The sequence below is a fragment of the Vulpes lagopus genome, chromosome 7, assembly GCF_018345385.1.
Source record: "Vulpes lagopus strain Blue_001 chromosome 7, ASM1834538v1, whole genome shotgun sequence".
Classification (NCBI taxonomy): Eukaryota; Metazoa; Chordata; class Mammalia; order Carnivora; family Canidae; genus Vulpes; species Vulpes lagopus.
The window spans coordinates 15,413,809-15,437,424 of NC_054830.1; the positions used below are offsets into that span (position 1 = coordinate 15,413,809).

General features: G+C 54.0%; 1 protein-coding gene across 1 annotated transcript in view; it reads right to left on the bottom strand.

The window, feature by feature from the left end:
• The window catches only part of SLC6A20 (solute carrier family 6 member 20), a 38,603-nt gene extending 21,011 nt beyond the window's left edge, over positions 1–17,592 (bottom strand). The window contains exons 1-3 of the mRNA XM_041763920.1: positions 17,394–17,592; positions 1,964–2,104; positions 248–339 (exon numbers count right to left, since the gene is read on the bottom strand). Of these exons, the coding sequence (XP_041619854.1) occupies positions 248–339; positions 1,964–2,104; positions 17,394–17,514 (354 nt within the window). The 5' untranslated portion in view covers positions 17,515–17,592. The remainder of the gene's footprint in view (positions 1–247; positions 340–1,963; positions 2,105–17,393) is intronic.
• Between the last annotated feature and the right edge of the window lie 6,024 nt (positions 17,593–23,616).

Sequence of the window (23,616 nt, forward strand, 5' to 3'; positions counted from 1 at the left end):
TGAGCAGGGGGTGCTCAATATTTGCTGCTGCTGGTGGGGGGGTGGGGGGTCACATCTTTCAGAGAGAACCCGGGGAAATCTAGAAAGCTGCTCCCCAGAAAAAATGGACACACGTGCATGCACACACAAAGGCCAGGGCGGTGGATGCGGGGCCTACATGCCCACTGTGGGGTTTGGGGTGCTCGACGTGCCCCCAGCCCGAGGCCGCCACCCCCAATCTTCATCCCCCCTGGGGGCGGCCGCTCACCTGGAAGGAGTGGAAGAGGTACCAGAAGGCCCAGGCGTTGATGATGTTGTAGTAGGTGGCGAGGAAGAAGGACGCCACCACGCTGGCGAGGCCTGTGAGGGTCACAGGGGCGCTGAGGCCTGCCCACAGCCCCGGCCCCACCAGCCACTCCCCATCTTGGCAACACCCCGGGCCCAGGTGCTGTGCTGAGTACTTGAGGTGCTTCGGGTCTTCCCGACAACGTCGTGGCGGGGGTGTCACTGCCTCCACTTCCCAGGGGAGAAACGAGGTGCAGAGGCTGCCCCACGGGCTCAGCTCTTAGTGGCAGGAGGGCGCTTAGACCCGAGTGGAGAGGCAGGCTGCCCGCCAATGCCACCCCGGGGCTGGAGTCACAGACGGTCCCCCGCGGCTTCCCCCAAGTGGGGTCGCTCATGCCCAGCCCTGCCTGGTGATGGGGGGCCATGGGGGCCTGGGGAGTGGAGGGGACAGGTCTGCCCCAAGCTGGCCAGCCTGCAGGGGGGCGGGAGCGCACAGCCAGCCCACGCGCCCCAAGCCACTGTGTGCATCGTGGCGCAGCCCACCCCCTGGGACCGGCGTGGGTGGCGGGCCTTGGGCCGTGGGGGGCGGGGGGGCATTCACACCACCGGCATCAGTAAATGCCCCGGCCCGGCCCTGCCTCCCGCAACTTGGGCGAGAGCCGGTGGTTAAACATTCGCCAGCACCCCTGCTTGGCGCAAACATCTGGTATCTTCCCTCTTGGCAGCAAATGCCACCTCGGAGAAGCCCTCTGTGATCCATCACTTGGGCAGGTGGCAAAACCACACACCTTCTTGTTAAAGATTAACAGCCCTGCGAGATGAGGAGGCAGCGCGGGGCTGGGGGGGGGGGGGGGGCTCGGGAGGATTTGGGAGGCCACCGATGCGTCCCTTCAGCCTCGAGACTAAACCCCAGCCGGTTTACGCCGTCCGCGCTCCTGAAACTCCACTTCGCTTCCCTGGCCGCCTTCCCGCCTGCGGGCCGGAGGGTTGAGCAGAAGAGACCGTGGCCAAGGCCGGCCAAAGGTCCTCCTGCTCACAGGCAGCCCTGGAACGTGAGGGTTGTGCAGGGCAGGTTAACCATCTCCCAGAGGTGCCGGGGACGCCAGCGCCAAGTCACCCGGCGGGGGGGGGGCGGCACTGTGGTGCCCTGCTTACAACCCATGTGCCTCTGCTTGCACGCACTGGAGATCTTGAGAGCGCCCCATGGCCTGGCAGTGGTGTGACAAAGATTGCATGGGCTCATGTGCATCTGTCGTGCGGGATGGCACCTGGCACATAGTAGGTGCTCACCGAGATGGAGGTGTTGTTAGTAATAATTAGCAGGGAGCACTTAGGGGAGTTCCCTGAATGGTAGCTGGCTGGCACGCTGACTTCTAGCTCCTTGGTTGGGCGGCTAGCTCCCTCTTACAGAAGAGCAAACTGAGGCCCAGAGCAGAGAAGCATGGTGACCTCAGCTCCCCAGCGGGTGTGTATCCCCCTTCTCACTGCCATGTGGGTAAGAAATCCAGCCCCTCTCAGCCAACATTCTGTGGCACCCCCTCCTGGGCCATGTGTCCACCCATTCAAGGGCTCTCTCTTAGGCCTTGTGCTCACTCCTTGCTCCAGCTGTTCCGCCAATGGGCCTCCCACCCAACCCCCCGCTGTCCAGGATACGGCAGGGGGTCTCCAGGTGGGCAAGGACTGGAGAGTACCCACTTACCAACACCACTAAGGTAGGGGCTGATGGTCCTCCAGGCACCGATGCTGCCCTGCCGCATGCGCTGCCCCACCGCCAGTTCCAGGTACAGCAGAGGCATGCCCTCCACAAAAAGCATGATGATGTAGGGCACCAGGAAGCTGCCTGTGGGTGTCCAGAGCCAAGACCGGGCCATCACTGATGGGTTTTACTCGAGCCCACATGACCTCCACGCACGTGTCCTTCCATCCACCCTCCCTTCTTTCCTTCAGTCTTTCCATGTGTCCATTCATACCTCTGCTTTCCCACCCATCCTCTCACCTTTCCATCCATCCTCCATCCTTCTGCCTTCACCCTCTTCCTCCTTGTTCCACAACGCACTGTTCCTTCATTCCTCTCACCTGTCATTCATCCATCCATATTTTTCCATTCGTTCATCCATCCACCCACCTATCCATCCACCCATCCATCCCACCATCCACCCTTCCAACCATCCACCTATCCATCCACCCATCCAACCAACCAACCACCCTTCCAACCATCCATCTATCCATCATCCATCCATCCATCTATCCATTCATCATCCATCCATCCACCCAACCATCCACACATCTAGCCATCCATTTACCCATCCAAATAGCCACTGGTCCACCCATCCATCTAGCCATTCATCCATCCATCCACCCGAGTACCCACTCATACATACTCCCCTCCACAGATCAACCGAACCATTCTTCCATCCATTGATCTATCCATCCATGCACCCATCCAACCATCCATCCATCCATCCATCCACCCATCCATCCATGTATCCTTTTATCCTTTTATCTTTCATTTATTCATCTGTTCATCTATCCATGGATGACATGTGAACTTGTCAGTTAAAATGTTCAAATACTTCCATCCTGAATGATCAACTGCCACCGTTCCAAGCCCCTCAAGTGCCTTCCTCAATGCCCCAGGTGCCCCAGCTCCTCTGCCAGAAACCCTAGTCCATCTTATGTTGTACCGGCCAATGGCATGGTGTGTATGTGTTGGTCTCCAACAGACCGAGCCTAGGTCACCATTTTTTCAGGGCACCTCTACTGTGTGTGTATCTGTTTTATACAGTGGCCTTCAGCCTAAAATTTTATTTTGATAAAGAGTACAATGACTAACACACATTTAAAACCTGCTGGTTCCTGAGGAGCCACCCACAAACAAGTTCCTGTGATGATGGTGGGGAGCCAGGCAGTATGGATGGAGCTATGGAAGCCCTCTCTACTGCTGACACCTGGACAGAGGGACAGAGGTGGGCAGCCTGATGGGGCTCCCTCCACCCCTGCCCTGCAGAGCACTGCCCTGCTTCTTCTCCCGTGAGCCCCACCCCTCCTTCCCTCCTTCTCTGAAGCCCCGCTCATCCTCCCCCCTCCCCCCCCCAGCTCCTTGGCAGTGGACCTGAGAAAAGGTCGAGGAGGAGAAGAGGGCAGGACTCCTGATTAAAATAAAACCCTGACACTACAGCTGTAGGGGTTAAGGGCTGGTTATAGAAGGAATTCATTCCAAAAATGTTCAGGTAAACGTGCTTACGTGAACATCTAATACTTACAAGGATGCCTCCACTGAATATATGGGTGGCCTCAGAGCCCACTTTCTCCCCCGGCAGGATCTCACAAACCCTCTTCCGACCACAACCTGTACATGTGCATCACCCCTCTAGTAGCTGCTCAGTATTTCACTAGGTAAACACACCCAGACTCCTTTCATCTGTCCTTGGACATTTAGCTGTAGCCAGTGGGACATCCTCTCCTAAATAGAGCAGTGGGACAAAGGCTGGCCCTCATGTTTGGTTCTTTCCTTGGGATAGAAATCGCAGAAGTAGGATGGCTGGCACCGAGACCAAGCAGAGATGGAGCAGGGCCACCTCCTACCCTGGAGAAACAGGCACCGGCTGTGCGCACGGGACTGCCAGGCCTTTGCATTCCGAGTCTGTGCTCCCTGCCCACACTGGGGCCTACGACAAACGTTCCCTCTCACTTCTGGACTCTGTTCTGATGACGCCGCCAGGCCCTGCTCCCTTCCTGCCCTGCAGAAACATCTTTTGGCATCACACCAGGTTCCTCTTTGGTAGCAGGGAGTCCAAGAGGCAGGCTGCTGGGGGCTCCCACCCACCACAAACCTAACAACAAAGGTTGTGTTGGCACCACCTGTTCAGAGCAACATTCAAACCCTCAGTGGTTAGAAGAAAAGCTCATTTTCACCCAAGGTGTTAAACAGTAACCACATGAGGCCTGGCAAGGTCTGTGGCAGGATTTTCTCTTTGACAGGGCATGCCTGATGGCCCACTGCCCATGGGAAGGCTGGAAATCCAAGGTCTGGTGCCCAGGTGGGGGCACGGGGGCTCTCGAGGCCTGCCCATCAGACAGTTCTACCACCCCTCCAACTATCCAAAAACACAATCCGAGTGAATTTGCTCTGCAATTGTTTTCTCCAAAAATGGTGTTAGGACAACTGAACACCCATATGCGGAAAAAATGAATCTCAACCCACATCTCACATTTTAAATGCATCCCCCCCCAACAAATATCTCAAATTGGATCACAGACCTATATGCACAACTCAAAACTATAAAACTTCTAAAAGACAGCCCAAGAGAAAAACTTTCTGACTGCAGGCTAGGCAAAGAGTTCTTGGCTACCACATCCAAAGCACTATCTATGAAAGAAGGTATGGATAAGTCAGATTTTGTTTTTAAATTGTGTTCTATGAAAGACACAATTAGGACAATTAAAAAGGCAAGCTAAAGACTGGGAGAAACATTTGCCGAATACTTATCTGACAAAGGCTTAGTGTCTATATTTATAAAGGACTCTCAAAACTCAACAATGAGAAAATGAAGAACTCATTCAAAAAATGTATGAAAGAGGGGATCCCTGGGTGGCTCAGCGGTTTAGCACCTGCCTTTGGTCCAGGGTGTGATCCTGGAGACCCGGGATCGAGTCCCATGTCGGGCTCCCTGCATGGAGCCTGCTTCTCCCTCTGCCTGTGTCTCTGCCTCTCTCTCTCTCTGTGTCTCTCATGAGTAAATAAATAAAATCTTTTAAAAAAATGTATGAAAGATTTGAACAGATGTTTCACCAAAGAAAATATATGAATGGCAAATTAGCCCATGAAAAGATGCTCAACCTTGCCATTCATTATGAAAAATGAGCACATTCTAGCCACACCGAGATGCCACCACACACCTACTGGGACGGCTAAAATAGAAAAATGCTGACAATACCAAGTGTTGGCGAGGATCTAGGGGAGCTCCTGTGCCTCGCCAGTGATGTAAGATGGCACAGCCACTCTGAAAAGTGGCTTGCCAGTTTCTCATAAAGTTAAGCACACACTTGCTGTGTGATCCAGCAATCGTACGTCTATGTGTTTGCTCTAGAGAAGTGACAACATTCACACAAAAACCTACATGTGCATGTTTATGGCAGCTCCATTCAGAGTTGTCAGAAACTGGAAACAACTTAATGGCCCTCCACTGGGTGAGTGGACAAATAAATTGTGGTACGTCCATACAGCGAAATGCTACTCAGCCAGTAAAAAGGAACAGACTGCTAATTCATGCAACAGCGCCAGAGGCACTCAGAAACATTATGCTAAGTTAAAGATGCCAGATTCAAAAGGTGACATACTGTATGATTCCATTTTTGTAGTTTTTTTTATTCATGATAGACGAGAGAGAGAGGCAGAGACACAAGCAGAGGGAGAAGCAGGCTCTATGCTGGGAGCCTGACGCAGGACTCGATCCCGGGACTCCAGGATCATGCCCAGGGCCAAAGGCAAGTGCCAAACCGCCAAGCCACCCAGGGATCCCCCATTTTTGTAAATTTTTGAATTTAAATCTAATCAATTAACATATAACGTATTATTAGTTTCAGAGGTAGAGGTCAGTGATTTATTAGTCTTATTTCACACCAAGTGCTCATTCCATCACATGCCCTCCTTAATGCCTATCACCCAGTTACCTCACCCCTAACCCCCTCCCCTCCAGTGACCCCCAGTTTGTTTCCTATGATTAAGAGTCTCTTACAGTTTGTCTCCCTCTCTGATTTTGTCTTGTTTTATTTTCCCCTCCCTTCCCCTATGATCCTGCTTTGTTTCTTAAGTTCCACATATGACTGAGATCATAAAACTGTCTTTCTCTGATTGACGTATTTCCCGTAGCATAATACCCTCTAGTTCCATCCACATCATTGCAAATGGTAGGATTTCATTTTTTTTTTTTGATGGCTGAGTAGTTTCATTGGATATATATATTTACCACATCTTTATCCATTCATTTGTCCGATGGACATGTATGGTTTCATTTATATGACATTCTGTCCCCATTTCTATGGAAACAGATCTGTGGTTGCTGGGGGTTGGGAATGGAAGGGCTGACTATAAGGGGCATGATGGTGGTGGTGGTAACACAACCATACATTTCTCAAGATTCATAGAAGGGGACACCAAAAAAAAGTGTGTTTCTACACACACATATTTCTCAAGAAAAGAAAATTTACTTTTGTGATCACTCTGAAAACAAGTCCATTAGCCAACCCTCTTCCCACTGGCCTCTCCCCATGTTCCTTTGATATAAAATCTCTGACCCTGTTTTAGCCTGAGGAGACCCCCTCGCCCCTGTCATCAGGAAGAGGAAGACGAAGGCCTTCGCTCCCACGCCTTGTCGGGGCACGCAGTGGGGGATTCAATACGGCTGCACAGTCTCTGGAGCCGCTCCTGAGAAGACCTTCCTATTTCCCTACCCGTGAATCTGTGCTGGTCCTGGGACCAGCTCTGTCCAACAGGATGTGGGGGGAGAGGATGGCATGGTGGTTCCAGAGCCACCACCTCCTGGAGTGCTCCCTGAGGCCGCTACATCTGGAAGCCGGTCCAGGGGACCTGAGGATGAAAAGCCACATGGAGGAGAACCAAGGGCCCATCCAGCTCAGGGCCAAGTGCCCACGTGTGAGGGCTTCCCCGGCAGATGTCGCCAGGACAGCCAGGCCTTGGTGAAGCCCGGAAGGAGAAACGCCCAGGCACCCACAGAGCTGCAGGAAAGAATTCACTGCTTTAGTCACTATTTTTTTCCTTTTTACCTCTCAATACTTCATCACATAGTTCTTAAAAACAAGGACATTCTCTTGCATAATCCCAGGGCAACGGGCAGAACCAGGAGAGTGACATGGAAGCAGCACTGCGATTTAAGCCGCAGACCTCACTGCAATTTGACCGACTAGCCCACGCCTGTCGTCCCTCTGGTCTCCCCGTCACGAGCAGTGTCTCAGGCCACCTCTTGTCGGCCAACTTCAATCGGGGACAGCCTCTCAGGCTCTCTCTGTCTTTTGTGACCTTGACACGTTGGAGAGGACGAGTCAGTTCTTCTATGGAATGTCCCTCGCTTTGGGTTTTGGTAGGAACACCCAAGCCATCTCGGTCTTTGTCCAGAGGCACGTGATGCCGCCTTGCCCCATTCCTGGCCGGGTTAACTTCGCTCGCTTGGTCAAGGTGGGGTCTGCTGGGCTTCTCTGCGGGAAGTTGCTGTTTGCTCCTGGGAAATGATTATGTGGCTGGATGGGAGACACTCTGAGCCAAAGCAGGCATCCTGTGTCCCAGCATCGGACCTCTGCCCGCTAGATTTAGCAGCCACTGAGGATTCGTGTGGGAAACGACCATCGTTGTGTTGGTTGCCAACTGGCCGACGGGTGACTTTATAATCGCATCATTCCTTCTAAGTCCTTAAGCTCTAGAATGGTCTGTGCTGCAGAGATAGGTCACGGAGTGTGGGTGGCGCGGGCCTTTGAACGACTGCATGACCCTGGGTGAAGGGGGTGTTTCCAGTCACAGGGGACATTTATATTCCGAGCATATAGAGACAGCTCTGAGCCTGGAGAGCTCGTACTCACTGCCACCTCCCCAGTGCCCAGTATTACGTCTCGGCCGCAGTCCCCTTGGTTGGTCTTCTTGTGTCCACTCTACAGCTGCCCCCGCCCCCGAAGGCTGATTGTCAGATTGCATCGCTCTCTGTCTCCCCCATTCCCGCCCCCTACACCTGGTCAAAGCCTCTATGGCTCCTCCTTACACCTAGAATAGCACCCACATTCCCTCCCATGGCCTCTGAGGCTCTGAGACCTAGGGCTCCCATTTCCTCTCCAGGCTGGTGGCCTCCCTCATGTCGCTGCAGCTGAGTGGCCCTTCCCGTTGGTCCAGCCTCTGCACACTTGCTCGTGCTATTCCCTCTGCCTGGATTGCTTTTTCCTTTCTCTCATTTCTCTGCCAAACCTGCCTTCCTCACAGGGACCTTCTTGGTCTGCCTTGGTGACCACAGCCCCCATGCCACAGTGATCCTGCAACTTCTCACCCCGCTGGACCTCCAAGCAGTGACCCATGTGACAATGCTGCAATTTTAGCTGTCTACTTGGTGTCTGTCTCCCTCACTTAGCATGGATGCTCTTGCTCGCTGGTCTGCTTGGAGCAGAGGTGAGCAGAGAGCAGAGCACAGTGCATATTTGGTGCATGCAGGACAGGATCCTTCAGGCTCACTGGACCTTCCACACACATGACTTCCTCCAGGAACCTCTCTGGATCACCGAAAGTTGAGTGTTCCTGTCCACCCCAGCTCCCGAGTGCAGAGATGCAGTCTGCCTGGCCCACAGCTGAATCTCCAGTTCCTAACACAGGGCCCGATACGAAGTAGGGGCTCAGTGAGTGTTTGCTGAATGACTGCTTGATGCTAAGTGTTCTACGTGGGTGGGCAATTTGTGAAGCTCTTACCAGAGAGAGATGATGGAGAGGTCTGGGAAAGTCCATCACGTTGCTAAAACCAGTGTGTCTTTCAAAATTTCATATCAGCTTCCTTCGAACTCTTGCTTTATTTTGTGGCCGTATCAGGTAAGACGGACCTTGGGCAGGTCTACATTGGCCTGCACCTCCCTCAGAAGGGGTGAGCACTCAGAAGACAGTCTTTGGCTCTAAGATAATGTACCACTGATCAAGATACAAGAGCCACGCTAAGGCATCAGAGCAAATGTCTACCTCCAAAATCGATTTGCTTTGAGAAACAGAAGAAACGGGGAGCAAATTTCTAGCACTTGGTCCCTAAGAGTGAAAAGGATGCTATGTTGATAGAACAGCCTCAGGCAATGAGGAAGAAAGGACAATTTAAGGATAAAGAAGATTTTATGAAGATGAAAAAAATATAGCGAATGAATTTAAAGCCAATGGAGGCTATGGGGGGATGGAGGGGTGGAAACCCCCTGGGGATGCCTGGGTGGCTCAGGGGTTGAGCATCTGCCTTTGGCTCAGGTCATAATCCTGGGGTCCTGGGATTGATTCCTGCATTGGGCTCCCTGCAGGGAGCCTGCTTCTCCCTCTGCCTGTGTCTCTGCCTCTCTCTGTGTCTCTCATAAATAAATAAAATTAAGAAAAAAAAAAACACCCTGTAGCTCAGGGGAAGAGGATAAAGTGAAAATGACAGAAGGTGAGGCATGGGCAGCAACCCCAAGCATCCATCTCCTGTGTCTCTAGAAAGAACCAAGCAGGAGAGAAGACTGTGGGCCCAGCAGCTGGAAATACAAATTCTACCCGACGTTTCCCTGGCTGTGTCATTGAAAGGGCTCGCTAGTCCCACGTAAAAATTTTTAAAAAGTCTTGTAAGAAAAATAAAAGTTTTTGTGAGCTACTGCAGCAAGGAGTCAAAGCGATGGGCCCTCCTGAGCCCTGGAGGCGCGCATCTGAGTTTGCCACCTGCAGGATCAGCCCCGTAGAAAACACTGGGGTGGCTCAGCCCCGTCTACATGTGACCAACCTGGACCTGATGAGCATCAGATGGTGAGAAGGTGGGGCGCAGAGGCACCCTGAGAGGAGGAGGAGGGGCCCCAGGGACAGAGCAGCCTCTCCCAGCGGGGTGGACACCTGTACCCTCTCGCCAGGGAAGCCCACCCCGGAGGGTTTCACCTCGTCAGGCAGCTCATCGCGCAGCCCCAGAAGCCCATTCACGGGGAAGAGTGGGCTCCTACCTGCAAAAAAGCGCTGATTTCCCGGTAGGAGCGCTGGCTCACCCTCCAGTGGGCCAAGAGCTGGCCTGAGACATTTGTACTCAGTACGGGACCCCGGGAACACTCTGCACCCGGCCCTGCCCCCGCGCGGCGGGGGATAGACGAGCCCGAGGCAACACTGATGAAGATGTGCTTAAGACCGAGACGTGCGGCTTGCAAGGTTTGTGAGATTAAGTGCAAGTTGGAGAATGGGCACGTTCCTTACGCTACATCTGTAACCTGTAAACGGAACCTCGAAGAGCGGTGTGAGTTCACAGTTTCAAAGAGTGAAATGATTTTGGAAACGACCGTCGCAGGTAAAGTAAAATCAGCAAGACACAAAATCGCATACAAATTATGCCTCTAGGGCAGCCCCGGTGGCACAGCGGTTTAGTGCCGCCTGCAGCCCGGGGTGTGATCCTGGAGACCCGGGATCGAGTCCCATGTGGGGCTCCCTGCATGGAGCCTGCTTCTCCCTCTGCCTGTGTCTCTGCCCCTCTCTCTCTCTCTCTCTCTGTGTCTCTATGAATAAATAAATAAAATCTTAAAAAAAATATGCCTCTGATTTTGTTAGGTTGCAAAAAAATATAACAGTCATGACTTTTGGGTACTGGACTTTTGGGAATTGGGGGGTGATTTTGTATTTTATTTCTTTGTACGTTTCTCAATTTCCCAAATTTCCTACCGTGAACAAATATTATATACATTTATGACCTCCAACACACACACACACACACACACACACACACACACACACACACGAGTTCGTCATTCTAGAGCACGTTGCTACTTACTCCTCTAACGATCGCAGCCAGTTGCCCTGTTTGCCTCACCCAAGAAACTCACTACAAGAGAAATTCCTCTCTGTATGAAATTCATCTCCACAAATCTCTGTCCTTTGAGACCCATGAAGAGACCAAGCAATTAGATGCAGCCACTTGCAGGGGAAAGTTTGCTCAGGCTTTCAAACTCACACTCTTTCCACTTTCATACCTTTGTCTCTACAAAACCACACAGGGACTTTTTAACCTGATTTTTTTTTTCTTTTTAGGGGGTGTGTGTGTGTGTGTAAGGGGATACAGACCACAAGTTCCCAGGTGATGCAGAAGCTGCTGGTCTGGGGACCACACTTTGAGAAGCGCTCTGCTATTCCCTGCAGCACCCCATCCTACTGTCACCTGTCTCCTCCTCGTTCACCCCTGCCCATCTTGGGTCTCCCCTAAAAGTTTGTTATTTGGAGTCAACTCCAGTCAACTTTTGGAAACAAAGAACAGAGACACAAGTAAGAAAAATGAAAGTTCCCTTTCACCCTACCTGACACCTTGGTCTAAAACCTGTAGATGCCCATTCCACTGGCCCTGGTCCCTCCTTGCCCATCCCCTGTGCCAGCAGCATCAGCACCAGCTACCCTGGTGAACGGGGTCCTGGCTTCCATCTTGGCACCTCCCAGTCCCCCATGGCTCTGAAGGCCCTGCTTCTCCGCCTGAAATCCTGGCTCTGCTGTCCAAGTGAAGTTCCATCTTGTCAACCTGTTAGTCAAAGACCTTAGGTTTGCATTCATGCTGGACTCTTCCTCATGTCCTCTCCCACCATGGCCCTGGATATCCTGGCCACATAGTTTCCAGCCATTCCCTTCAGATGCTCATCCTTCTGTGTCTTTCGCACACACGGCTTCTTCTGCCCGGAATGATTTTGTCCCTAAATCTACCAATGAGCTGAGACTCATCTATCCAGGCCTAGATGAAATGCCACCACTGCTGGAAGCCTTTCTGGGCTCTTTCAGGCAGTCAGCTCTTCCGCAGAAGGGATATGTTCATGACGTGGCATCCTCAAGGGTGATGGCCAGCTTTGTCCCTGGCCCGCAGCAGATGCTCAATCGATAACTTGTTGAAGGACTGAAATTAAATTCCTAAGAGGTTTTATTGTTGACTGTTTAATTTTCTACACTCCTGCCTTTTTGGAAAAGGATCTAAGATGGAAGTTCTCATCCCCAGTGCACATCAGGATCTCCTGGGGAGCTTTAGAGCTACTACACCATGAGACCGACCCTATCAGGATTTGGGGTGGGGAAATCATGGATGTCAGGGTGTTCCCCAGCTCCTGGGGGATGCTAACGTGTGGACAGGGTAGAGGCTTCTCCACTGGCAGGTGGACGCTGCGTCCTGGCAGGGGGCTCTTCCCACCATGGGGGACGGGGGTGAGCTGTGTCAGAGTCCACGGTGCTGTGCATGGTAAGTCACGGCTTTAACTTAGGGAGCCGCTTTTAACTTAGGGAAGAGGAGGTGTCCCGGAGAGGGCGAGGAGCATGGGGTATGCCCCACAGAGGGAGGGTGTACATTTGGGAGAAGGGCAGGGGTGGAGGGAGGGCTGCCTGAAAGCCACAGGGGACACTGCGGACACCAGGTGCTCAGCTGGGCCACCTCTGGTCACAGTGTGGGGAAGGGCCCTGAGCTGGAGCCAGTTTGGACCTGGGAGGAGGCCTGGGCCTCTGGAGCAGTCACTTCTGTCCTGCCTTTATCAGAACAGGAAACCCTGACACCAGGGGTCTGGGGAAGAGCCTGGCTCTGACATAGAAGTGGCCTGAGCCCCAGCTCCACCTCCAGGAGCCGCCTTTTCTTTCCTGGACTTGTGTCCTACTTCTTAGTGGGGACAACAGGACCAACTGCAGGGGTGCTGGGAGGAGGACGTTGGGTATTTGCAGGAAACACTTCACTGTGTTGCTACTAGGAGCCCAGACATGCTGGTTCCCAGCACTGAGTCTAGAAGCCCAGACTTGGCTTCTCAAGGGACTCACTGAGCACATTTTTCTCACCTACCATCTGGAGTTGACTTTGGAAATTTTGTGTGGTCAAAGTGCTACAACCTTTGAACTTCAGGCTTCTGTCCCACCCAGGAGAACTGCAGAAACACACATGCACATGCACCGTGCACACACGCACACAAGTGAGCAGCTGCAGTGCCATCCACGTGTCCGGCCACGGGGGCACATGGGGCCAGCTCAGACCAGCTCTTGAGGGCTGGCTGTGTGCACCTCTGCTAGCCCCACGTCCTAGGACTTTACGCTGTCACATCCCAGGACATTCCAGTGTGAAATCGGCCATGGGGGGAGTATGTACAGTGCAAGGATCATCAAATGCTGCCAGTTAGATCTTACTTCTCCCACCAGAAGCCAGCTGCTCAACGTTTTCCAGCACCTGGCTACCAGGCTCCTAGCAGCTGGTGGCCCGGTGGATGACACAAGAGCAACCCTGACCTTGGTCCAAGGATGTGCAGCATCAGCACCACTTAGGACCTTGCTAGAAAGGTAGATCCTGCCCCTGCCTCCCCGCAGGTCTCTGAGTCAGAATCTTGGGGGTGGGGAGCAGGGGCCTGAGACCTGCTGTTCATCAGGCTCCCCAGAAAGGCTACAGTTGGGGGTGCCATGCTCTGAGTGCCAGAGAGGAGCAGACTGGGCGTCGAGGGGAATGAGACATCCAGTCTGAGTGTCATCAAACCAATACAGGCAACTGTCCCCCAATTTCCTCCTCTTCACCAGATATAATAGAGAGAACACTCCGGAGGAAAAGCATCCACACTGCCACCAGCCACGCAACTGTTCCCATTTGTCTGCCTCTCTTCTGTGACTCGAGCATGTTTGTATGAAAAGCAGTTTCTGGTGCGTTTCTTTCCTACAAGGACATTTTCATCCTGAATTTCTTTCCAAAGAACACCGCCTTAGATGCCGACACGGTCGCCGAGACCTGCTGACCCGTTCAAGAAGAGGTTTTGTGCCCTTTTATGTTTCCTCTAGTGCCGGCGTGCTGCACAGAGCTGGTTGGTACCCGGAACGTAATCTTCAGAATTAACATTCCTCGTGCTGGGCCTGGCCCCGGAGCAGGAAGGACACAAGCGCCCCCAGTCACGGGCCCAGCCCCGTGGAAAGGAGCTCGGACCCTTAATCCGCTTTATTCTGGCAAGTATTTTGGCGCAGCTTGGCTCTGTAGCTTATAAACAAGCCCTTTGTTGGCTGGAGGTGGTGGGTCATGGTGCTGCTTAGAAGGAGGTGACACTTTCCTAATGTGGTTGGTTTACCTCTTAGGTTTAGGTAAAGAATGGGTCTGCAAAGGGCTGGGGTTTCGGGCCACATAAATCACTTATTAAAAGGTAACACCACCCGACAGGGGAAGACCCTTGGGAAAACCACCGGCATCCCCACCTCGAGTACCCCGCGCTTTTCCTAACAGAGGTTGCTCAGCTGTCCAACAAATATTCGTTGGCGCCTCCTCTGACCCCACCAGTGGGGCTGGGGGCAGGCAGAGAAAGGAGGCCTCCAGGCCACCGACAGCTTCCCGGGTGGACGAAATGGCTCGTTCAAAGAGTGGAGGCAGAGAGTAGGCATTCACGGACAGAGAACTGTCCAGAACAGTTGGTGGGCTGGAAGATGAGTGGCGGGAAATGGAGTGGAAAGAGGAGCAGGTGTTGGGTGATGAAGTCCTTACTGTGCCAGGAGAAGCTGTGGGGTCCTTATTCTGTAGACACTTATGCTTAAGAAGGTGCCACCCGCACAGCCTATATCTGCCCACCCCGGACCCAGCCAGCCTCTCCTCGGTGTCTGCCCATCTGTCAGCCATCACCCATCTCTCTCCAACCACCCAGCCAGCCCGAGTATACTCTATACCAGACACAGCTTTTTTTTTTTTTTTTTTTTTAAGATTTCATCCATTATTTGACAGAGAGAAAGCGAGAGAGCACAAGCAGGGGGAGCTGTAGGCAGAGGGAGAAGGGCGAAGCAGGTTTCCCGCTGAGCAGGGAGCTGGACATGGGGCTCGATCCCAGGACCCTGGGATCATGACCTGAACCAAAGGCAGACACTCAACTGACTGAGCCACCCAGGTGCACGACCCCGCCCCCCGCCCCACCCCTGCCCCAGGATTTCTTCTTTCCTTTTCCAGGTCTTAAAGGTCCTGCGGTTCCCCTAGTAAACTCCTTACATATATTCTATTTCAGCACTACTCCTACTGACCTGTGTCACCTGCAGACTATTCAGGGGACGGTGTCATTAGAAACAAGGAAACTGTCACGTGACAGCAAGGCTCACCTGGCCAGGTGGTTGGAAAACATGCAGCCAGGACAAAGGTATCATAGGTAGGTGTGCTGAGCACAGGAGGACGTGGAATCTCATCCTGACCAATGATTCTTTCAAAAGTCAGTTAAGAAGCTGTTACGACACATGGCAAGGCATGCCCTTCCCGTAATTATGATGTATTTATACACTTCAAATAAAAAAGGGAATCAGAGTTAACCTTTTGTCAGGTTTGGGGTTTTCTTTTTTTGAGCTGGTTGGGGGAAGGCAGGGGAGCAGTAGTTTAGGTTTGGTCCTTCTTAAATGGGTTAAATTGTGTAAATAGTTTGGTCTAACATCTTTTATTGTCCTTTATGGTGAAAAACCATTCCTAAGTATAGATCACACACACACACACACACACACACACACGCACGCACACACAGTCCAAGGCAAAGAAAAATCACCCTGAGATAACCATTATCAACATTTTGGCATATTTTTTTTCTCCTTCTCTTGGCATATTTTTGAATTTATTTCATTTATTTATTCATGAGAGACACACACAGAGAGAGAGAGGCAGAGACACAGGCAGGGGGAGAGGCAGGCTCCATGCAGGGAGCCGTCGTGAGACTCGATCCCAGGACCCCAGGATCACACCCTGTGCTGAAGGCGGCGCTAAACCGCTGAGCCACCTGGGCTGCCCCAAAACCAATGTTTTAATAGGGAATTTAAAGAACTGGCTCAAGATTCTTTTAACCTGTTTCAAACCGAACTGCTTGGAGCATGTTTCGAATTTGGCAGAGGTTTCTGTTGAAGGGGACAATTTCCTGCTCACTTTTTGCAATTAAATGTCAGGTTTACTCACTAGAAGTCAGACTATTGCCCCATGGAGAAAACAGTCCAGAGCGTCCTGCTCACAGAGCCGGGGTGCAGGAAGGGGCTCAGCAGCACCAGGGGCGGAGTGGGGGCCTTGCAGGGGGAGGGGGTGGGGGCTTTGCGGAGGGAGTGGGGTGGGGGACTTGCGGAGGGAGTGGGGTGGGGGTTTGCGGAGGGAGTGGGGTGGGGGTTTGCGGAGGGAGTGGGGTGGGGGCTTGCGGAGGGAGAGGGGTGGGGGCTTGCGGAGGGAGTGGGGTGGGGGTTTGCGGAGGGAGAGGGGTGGGGGTTTGCGGAGGGAGAGGGGTGGGGGTTTGCGGAGGGAGAGGGGTGGGGGTTTGCGGAGGGAGTGGGGTGGGGGCTTGCGGAGGGAGAGGGGTGGGGGTTTGCGGAGGGAGTGGGGTGGGGGCTTGCGGAGGGAGAGGGGTGGGGGTTTGCGGAGGGAGAGGGGTGGGGGCTTGCGGAGGGAGAGGGGTGGGGGCTTGCGGAGGGAGTGGGGTGGGGGCTTGCGGAGGGAGTGGGGTGGGGGTTTGCGGAGGGAGTGGGGGTGGGGGCTTGCGGAGGGAGAGGGGTGGGGGTTTGCGGAGGGAGTGGGGTGGGGGCTTGCGGAGGGAGAGGGGTGGGGGTTTGCGGAGGGAGAGGGGTGGGGGTTTGCGGAGGGAGTGGGGTGGGGGCTTGCGGAGGGAGAGGGGTGGGGGTTTGCGGAGGGAGAGGGGTGGGGGTTTGCGGAGGGAGAGGGGTGGGGGTTTGCGGAGGGAGTGGGGTGGGGGCTTGCGGAGGGAGTGGGGTGGGGGCTTGCGGAGGGAGAGGGGTGGGGTGGTGGCTTTGCGGAGGGAGTGGGGTGGGGGTTTGCGGAGGGAGTGGGGTGGGGGTTTGCGGAGGGAGTGGGGTGGGGGCTTGCGGAGGGAGAGGGGTGGGGGCTTGCGGAGGGAGTGGGGTGGTGGCTTTGCGGAGGGAGTGGGGTGGGGGTTTGCGGAGGGAGTGGGGTGGGGGTTTGCGGAGGGAGTGGGGTGGTGGCTTTGCGGAGGGAGTGGGGTGGGGGTTTGCGGAGGGAGTGGGGTGGGGGTTTGCGGAGGGAGTGGGGTGGGGGCTTGCGGAGGGAGTGGGGTGGGGGTTTGCGGAGGGAGAGGGGTGGGGGTTTGCGGAGGGAGTGGGGTGGGGTTTGCGGAGGGAGAGGGGTGGGGGCTTGCGGAGGGAGTGGGGTGGGGGCTTGCGGAGGGAGTGGGGTGGGGGCTTGCGGAGGGAGTGGGGTGGGGGCTTGCGGAGGGAGAGGGGTGGGGGCTTGCGGAGGGAGAGGGGTGGGGGCTTGCGGAGGGAGTGGGGTGGGGGCTTGCGGAGGGCGTAGGGTAGGAGTTGCAGAGCGCGCAGGAGGGCGCCTTAGGATAAGCGCCGGGCGGACCGGGGCGCGCGGGTCCGAGCCGCGGGTCTGCACTCTCGCGCCCCTGGCTCCCGGCTGCCTCAGTTTCCCGGCCCGGCGCGCCGCACTCACCTCCGCCGTACATCTGGCACAGGTAGGGGAAGCGCCACACGTTGCCCAGGCCCACGGCGTACGAGATGCAGGCGAAGACGAACTGCAGCGAGTTGGCCCACAGCGGCCGCGCCTTCTCCATGGCCGGGCGCGCGGGGCTGCTTCGGAGCGCGGCACCGGCGCGTCCCGCCCGCTCGGCCTGGGGGTGGCCCCGCGCCCGGGCCGCCGCCGCTCGCTCGCTTTTTAATTGCTAATCTCATTAACGCGCGCCGCGGAGGGGCGAGGCTGGTGAACGGATGACGCCGAGCCCCACCCCGCCCGGCCGCCGCCGCCCGGAAGGCGCCCGGGATTGCGCCCGGGAGGGCGCGGTGCGGGGAGCGCGTCGGAGCCCGCAGGTGCTCCCGGCCACCTGCCCACCGTCCGCTCGGTGCCTCCTGGGTGCTGGGCATCGTCTGGGCACGCGCCGGGGGCCACACACACACATCCCCAACCCTGTGGGACCCGACGTTCCCGAGAGGGAGCTGCTTACATTGGCCGGGATAAAAAGGTCCCATTTTCAAGTACTGTTAACCCACAGAAAGGACAATTTCATAGTGGCCCATTTTAGTCCTTTATATAAAAGACTGAGACAGGAGAAAGGCGACTAAGGCAAAGCAAAAGGGTGAGCAGTACCGTGGGGGTAGGCTGGGGTGGTCCTGGAGGACTTCCCGGAGGAGGGGACAGGACAGTTACCCAGAAACTGGAAGGCAGGGAAGGAGGGAGGGAGGGACTTTGCAGCACCTCCACTGCACACACACACACACACACACACACACACACACTTCTTGAAGGAAGAGCGATCCCGCCAGCCAGGTTGCCCTCCATCTACAGACAGGCCCCACTTGACTAGGTACACAGGGCGGGGAGTCTGGCTCTGTGGGGCCAGGCAGGGGTCAGGTGTGCGATACTCTACTGCTCTGGTGGGTCTAAGGGCTAGAGATTCTGCTCCATTTCACTGGAGTTGAGGCCTAAAAAACCCAGTCTGGAAAGGCTGTTTGGTTCCAGGTGGTCACACCAGACATGTCTAAGCCTGGTGCTTTGGAGAAATGCCACAGTTGGCTTTGGCTCTCAGCTCTGCCACTGAGCTGTGTGACCTTGGACAAATCACTGAACCTCTCGGAGCCTCATGTCATGGAAACAAACCTGTGACGGCTCGTGTGAGAATTAGTTGATAACTTAGCTTAGGACCTGTCACATAGTAAGTGCACAATGAAGGGGCCACTGTTCGAAGTCCCCAGTAGTCTGGAGGAATGAACAGCTGGTACGCTAAATCAGCTAATGATAATGGTATGTTTTGCACAGGGCCTGGTACGTAGGAAAGCTAAGAAAATGCTTGATCCATAAATAAAACTAAACCGAGGTGAAAAGCAGAGTTGCTAGAGGAAATCTTCCATGAAGCCACAATGAAATCACCACTCTGGTTTCCCCCGAGGTCCTGCCCGGCTGGCGGCTGGGGAAGGGCAGTGTGCTGAGGAAGGTGGAGGCTCCTCAGACCCACTGCCTGTCCTTGAATTTTCTAGCCCCAAAAGCCAGAGCCCCAAAAGTCCACAAGGCAGCAAGGAAGACTATTTTGCTTTTTGTTTATTTGTATTTTTATTTATTATTTTATTTTATTTTATTTATTTTATTTTATTTTATGTTTTATTTTGCTTTTTAAACTTTGGGATTCTAGTGGGTGTTTTCCCTACACCTTGCATCCTCCCCGGAGGGTCCCACCGTCCTGGTCTGCCTGGCTAGGTTAGTCCCGGCCGCTTTGACCTCTGTGCACATGAACTTGGACAGTGTGTCCTCTTCCATGATCAGCGTCCTTGTGGCCGTCATTCTGCTCCTGCGTGGACGTCCCTGGGCTCCTCTTCCTCACTGCTGTGTTATATTCCACATGCGGACGTATTCTAGTGGATGACCAGAGGACATCACCACTGTGGGGCTCTGGCGGACATTCCAGTGCCCTTGGGGGATGAGTACACACAGCACTGGGACCTTCCAGGCCGGACGGTGAGTGGAGGATTAGCGGGAGCTGGTATTGCCTAACTGTTCCCAGGAGAGGCAGTACCAGTTCTGCACTCCCACGGGAGTTTCAGGTGTTTTGTGTCCTCATGGACATCTGTCATTCTGTCTTAAAAGTGCTACCCGGTTTTGTGGGTGTGTAGTGTTGGCTCACTGTGATTTTTATCTTTTTAAAAATATTTTATTTATTTATTCATGAAAGACACACAGAGAGAGGCAGAGACATAGGCAGAGGGAGAAGCAGGCTCCCCGTGGGGAACCCGATGCAGAACTCGATCCCAGGACCCCGGGATCACGACCTGAGCAGATGCTCAAGCACTGAGCCACCCAGGTGCCTCCAGATGTTCTTGATTTTAACCAAGTCCAGTTGGCCCATCTTTTTCTTTGGTGGTCTCTGTTAGTTATTTTTTTTTTTTTTTAAAGACGTCCTATTTAAGAGACGTCTCTCTTATTGACTCCGGGGTCATGAAGGGATCCCTGAGAATTTAAATTTGTGGCGAAAGAAGGCTCAGCCATCCGCATAGACAGGGCTGCCTTTTTAATGTCGTTGAATAGTTTAGGACAAAGGCAGGTTGCCACCTCCAGCTATCTGCTTGGCCTGTTCTTTTCTCGTGAGTGAGTTTTCCCCAGAAGGTGCCCGGCCACACGGTGGCATTCGGGAACTGGGCACCCCAGACAGATTCCCAGTGCAGTTGCCTGCCACCTGGAACAGGAGGCTGCTGGCTGGTCATCGGTGTGACAAAGGCGAGGCCCCGCTTCCATTCCTCACCACCAGGAATCAGGCCAGCACGCCCCTGCGGTCACACTGCCAGCCGCCCCAAGAGCCTGTCCAGGGTAGGGGGGCCAGCCTGCGGGCTGTGGGAAGCACACAGAGACACCCCAGACTAGGACTAAGTAAATCCTCAGGGGGCAATGCTCAGGCTCCTGGTAAGGTCCTCACGCCTTCCTGACACACACCCAACGGCTCTGTCTAATCTGACAAGACTGGTTGTGCTGCTAGAAGCCCAAAGAACAAACTGGGGAGGGGTGTTCCTCAGGGAGCCAGCAGAGCAGGGGTGGAGGTTGCTGGTGTCAAATGCAACTGGCCAGGCCGGCTCTCCACGGACCTCTGCTTTGTGGCATTCACCAATGTCGCTGGTCTAAATACCCCCACCGTGGCCAAGGCCAAGTTCCAACGTGGTGCCACTGAACACTGGGCAGAGACGCTCCGAAGCACAGTGTTGTACAAATCTCCATTCTACACACACAGTGGGTGAGCCTCAGGAGCCTGATGAAGGTGTAGTGAATGATTAGGAGGTGGTGGGGTTTGAGTGCATTTGGGACCTTTGTTTTACATCATTTATCTGTTAGTTTCTATAACAGAAGCTTTAATCCTGGCTGCCTTTAACAACCAGCTCACAAAATTCTGGAAAATGTACCAGCCAGGGCAGCCCTGGTGGCGCAGTGGTTTAGCGCCGCCTGCAGCCCGGGGTGTGATCCTGGAGACCGGGGATTGAGTCCCATGTCGGGCTCCCTGCATGGAGCCTGCTTCTCCCTCTGCCTGTGTCTCTGCCTCTCTCTCTCTCTCTGAATAAATAAATAAATAAAATCTTAAAAAGAAAAGAAAAGAAAAGAAAAGAAAAGAAAAGAAAAGAAAAGAAAAGAAAAGAAAAGGTACCAGCCGGCACGCACAAGCCTATGGGAGCTGGATCCAGCACTCCATGGGGCCTTGGAGTGGGGTGGGGGACAACTTCTGTGTGGCAGGGGCCAGTGGGACAAGTTCAGGTCTCAGAGGTCGGGTGCCCAAGGACAGCAGGGCTCCCAGCTCCATGAAGCCTCACCCTGAGTGGTCCCTGGGGGCCTTTCACCTTCCCCTCCACCCCACTGATCCACCTGTCTGGTCCCAGTCGCCACATGTCAATCAGGACACTAATCCCAGAGGATAGAAGGTCAGCCTGCCCCGGTTATCTGATTTGGGGAAGAGGGTGGAGAGAAAATGGGCGGTCCTGATTCAGTTGCACAGGTGTGGTCACAGCCCGGTGCCAGGGTTCCAGACTCTTCCCTACCAATTCCAGCCACGCAGCTTTCAATAATTAATGTGCTCACCCTCACAATACTGCTGTTACTTCACCCTCACCAGCCCCTAGCTCCCTATGAGATAAAGTCCAAACTCCTGAGCCTGGTCTGTACAGTCCCTGAGGAATTTATTTTTTAGTTGGACCCAGAGGAATGTGACCCTTGCTTACCTAGGCTCCAGGAGAAACTAGACTTTTCACCTTCCAGAATACACTGTGCCTTCTTATCCTCCCGGGCAGTTCCCTCAGCCAGAAACACTCTCCCCCTTTTTGACCTGGGAAAAGCCTCTGTGTTCTCCTTGACCTGGATGAGAAATGCGACCCTTTCTTGGAAGCCCAGGCCCCCGGCCCCGCAGCGTCCCCTCAGCCAGACTACATTCCTCCCTCTTCCCCCCATCCCAGGCTGGGGGTGCATATCTGGTTTCTAACGCTGTCTGTGGGGCTTTCTCACAAGGGGTGCAAGATGTGATATGTGTCCCCTCTGCTCTGTGGCTGCTGTCACGTCTCATTCGTCTCTTCCTCCCTCCTCCATGGTCGAGGATCAGTAAAGGCTAGCTGAGAAATGAGCGCTGCAGTGTCGATTCATCCTTGTTGCTCCACAGCATCGACAACCAGGGCACCCACATTTCAGAAGTTTTCTTAAGACTCTTTTTTTTGTTTGTTTGTTTTACAGATTTTATTTATTTCTTCATGCAAGACACACAGAGAGAGCCAGAGACACAGGCAGAGGGAGAAACAGGCTCCCTGCAAAGACCCGGATGTGGGACTTGATCCCAGGACCTCGGGATCACACCATGTGCAGAAGGTAGACACTCAACTGCTGAGCCACCCAGGTGTCCCTTCTTCAGACTTTTGAGTTTTTGCTGCCCATCTACCCGGTGCCAGGAGCCTGCTCGGCTTGGGGGCTTGGAGGGACACCTCTGGAAAGGAGGGTGCCCCCCCACCCCCGCCCCCACCCCCGCTGCCCAAATACCTGCTTGCTCTCTGTATGAGAGCACAGGACAGGCACTATGCAGTTGGGGGGTGAAGAGGAGGGTCCTCCTGAGAGCTGGGGGCAGGGTGTGCCGCATCAAGGCTGAGTGTATGCATGCAACATGGGCGTGTGTGTGTCATGGTGCACATGTGCGTGTGTATGTGTGCATTGTGTAGATGTGTGCGTGTGTGCACGCGTGTTTGTATGTGTGTGTGTGTGGTGCTGAGGGGACAGGAGCTCCTGTGAGACCTGAGCCTTTCCAGGCCGCAAGTGCAGCTCCTGGGCTCCACCCCTGAACTCTCAGCACTGTCAGCCCCTTCGAGCAAGTGTGCTCCTCAAGCATCATCGGCGTGCCCACAGATGCCCCGGGGTCCTGCTTCAGTAGGCCCAGGATGGGGCCTCCCAGCGTGCATTTCCAACAAGCTGCCAGCACATGCCACTGCCACTGGTCCAAATCCCTGGATCCCCAAATTGGACCCTTCAATGCTTTCCATGCTCTGGCCACGTCTGCCGGGTTTTCATACCACCCTCTTGCCACATTGGTGAACCATGTGACTTTTATTTATTTATCATTTTTCTTTAAATTAGTCACTTTCTCACTTAAATACTTAAATTTTGAAAGGAAGTCTTTATATCATTACCATACATGTAAAGCTAGTGTTTTACCAATGCAATTTAAGGTAAGCTGATAAATACTCAAGTGCAAAGTGTGTGTCTGTGGTGTGCTGTGAACCACCCCATGTCCTCCAGGGGCTACATGTGCCATGCGGGTGCCACACACCTTGCCCACAGACTGGAATTCCGGAATCCCGAGGATGTGCCCAGGGCTTGGAAGGCAGCAGTCGGGGCCAAGTAGAGCAGCCCCACCAGGAGGTCTTTATTTATTTATTTTTTTTAAAAAAGATTTATTTATTTATTTATTTATTTATTCATGATAGACACAGAGATTGAAAGAGAGGCAGAGACACAGGAGGAGGGAGAAGCAGGCTCCATGCAGGAAGCCTGACGTGGGACTCGATCCCGGGACTCCAGGATCGTGCCCTGGTCCAAAGGCAGGCGCTAAACCGCTGAGCCACCCAGGGATCCCAGGAGGTCTTTATATATTGGGTTTCCGTGGAGAACTTTGACAAGAATTAAGGTTCCAAAATGCACTGGAGCCCACGTCCAAGCC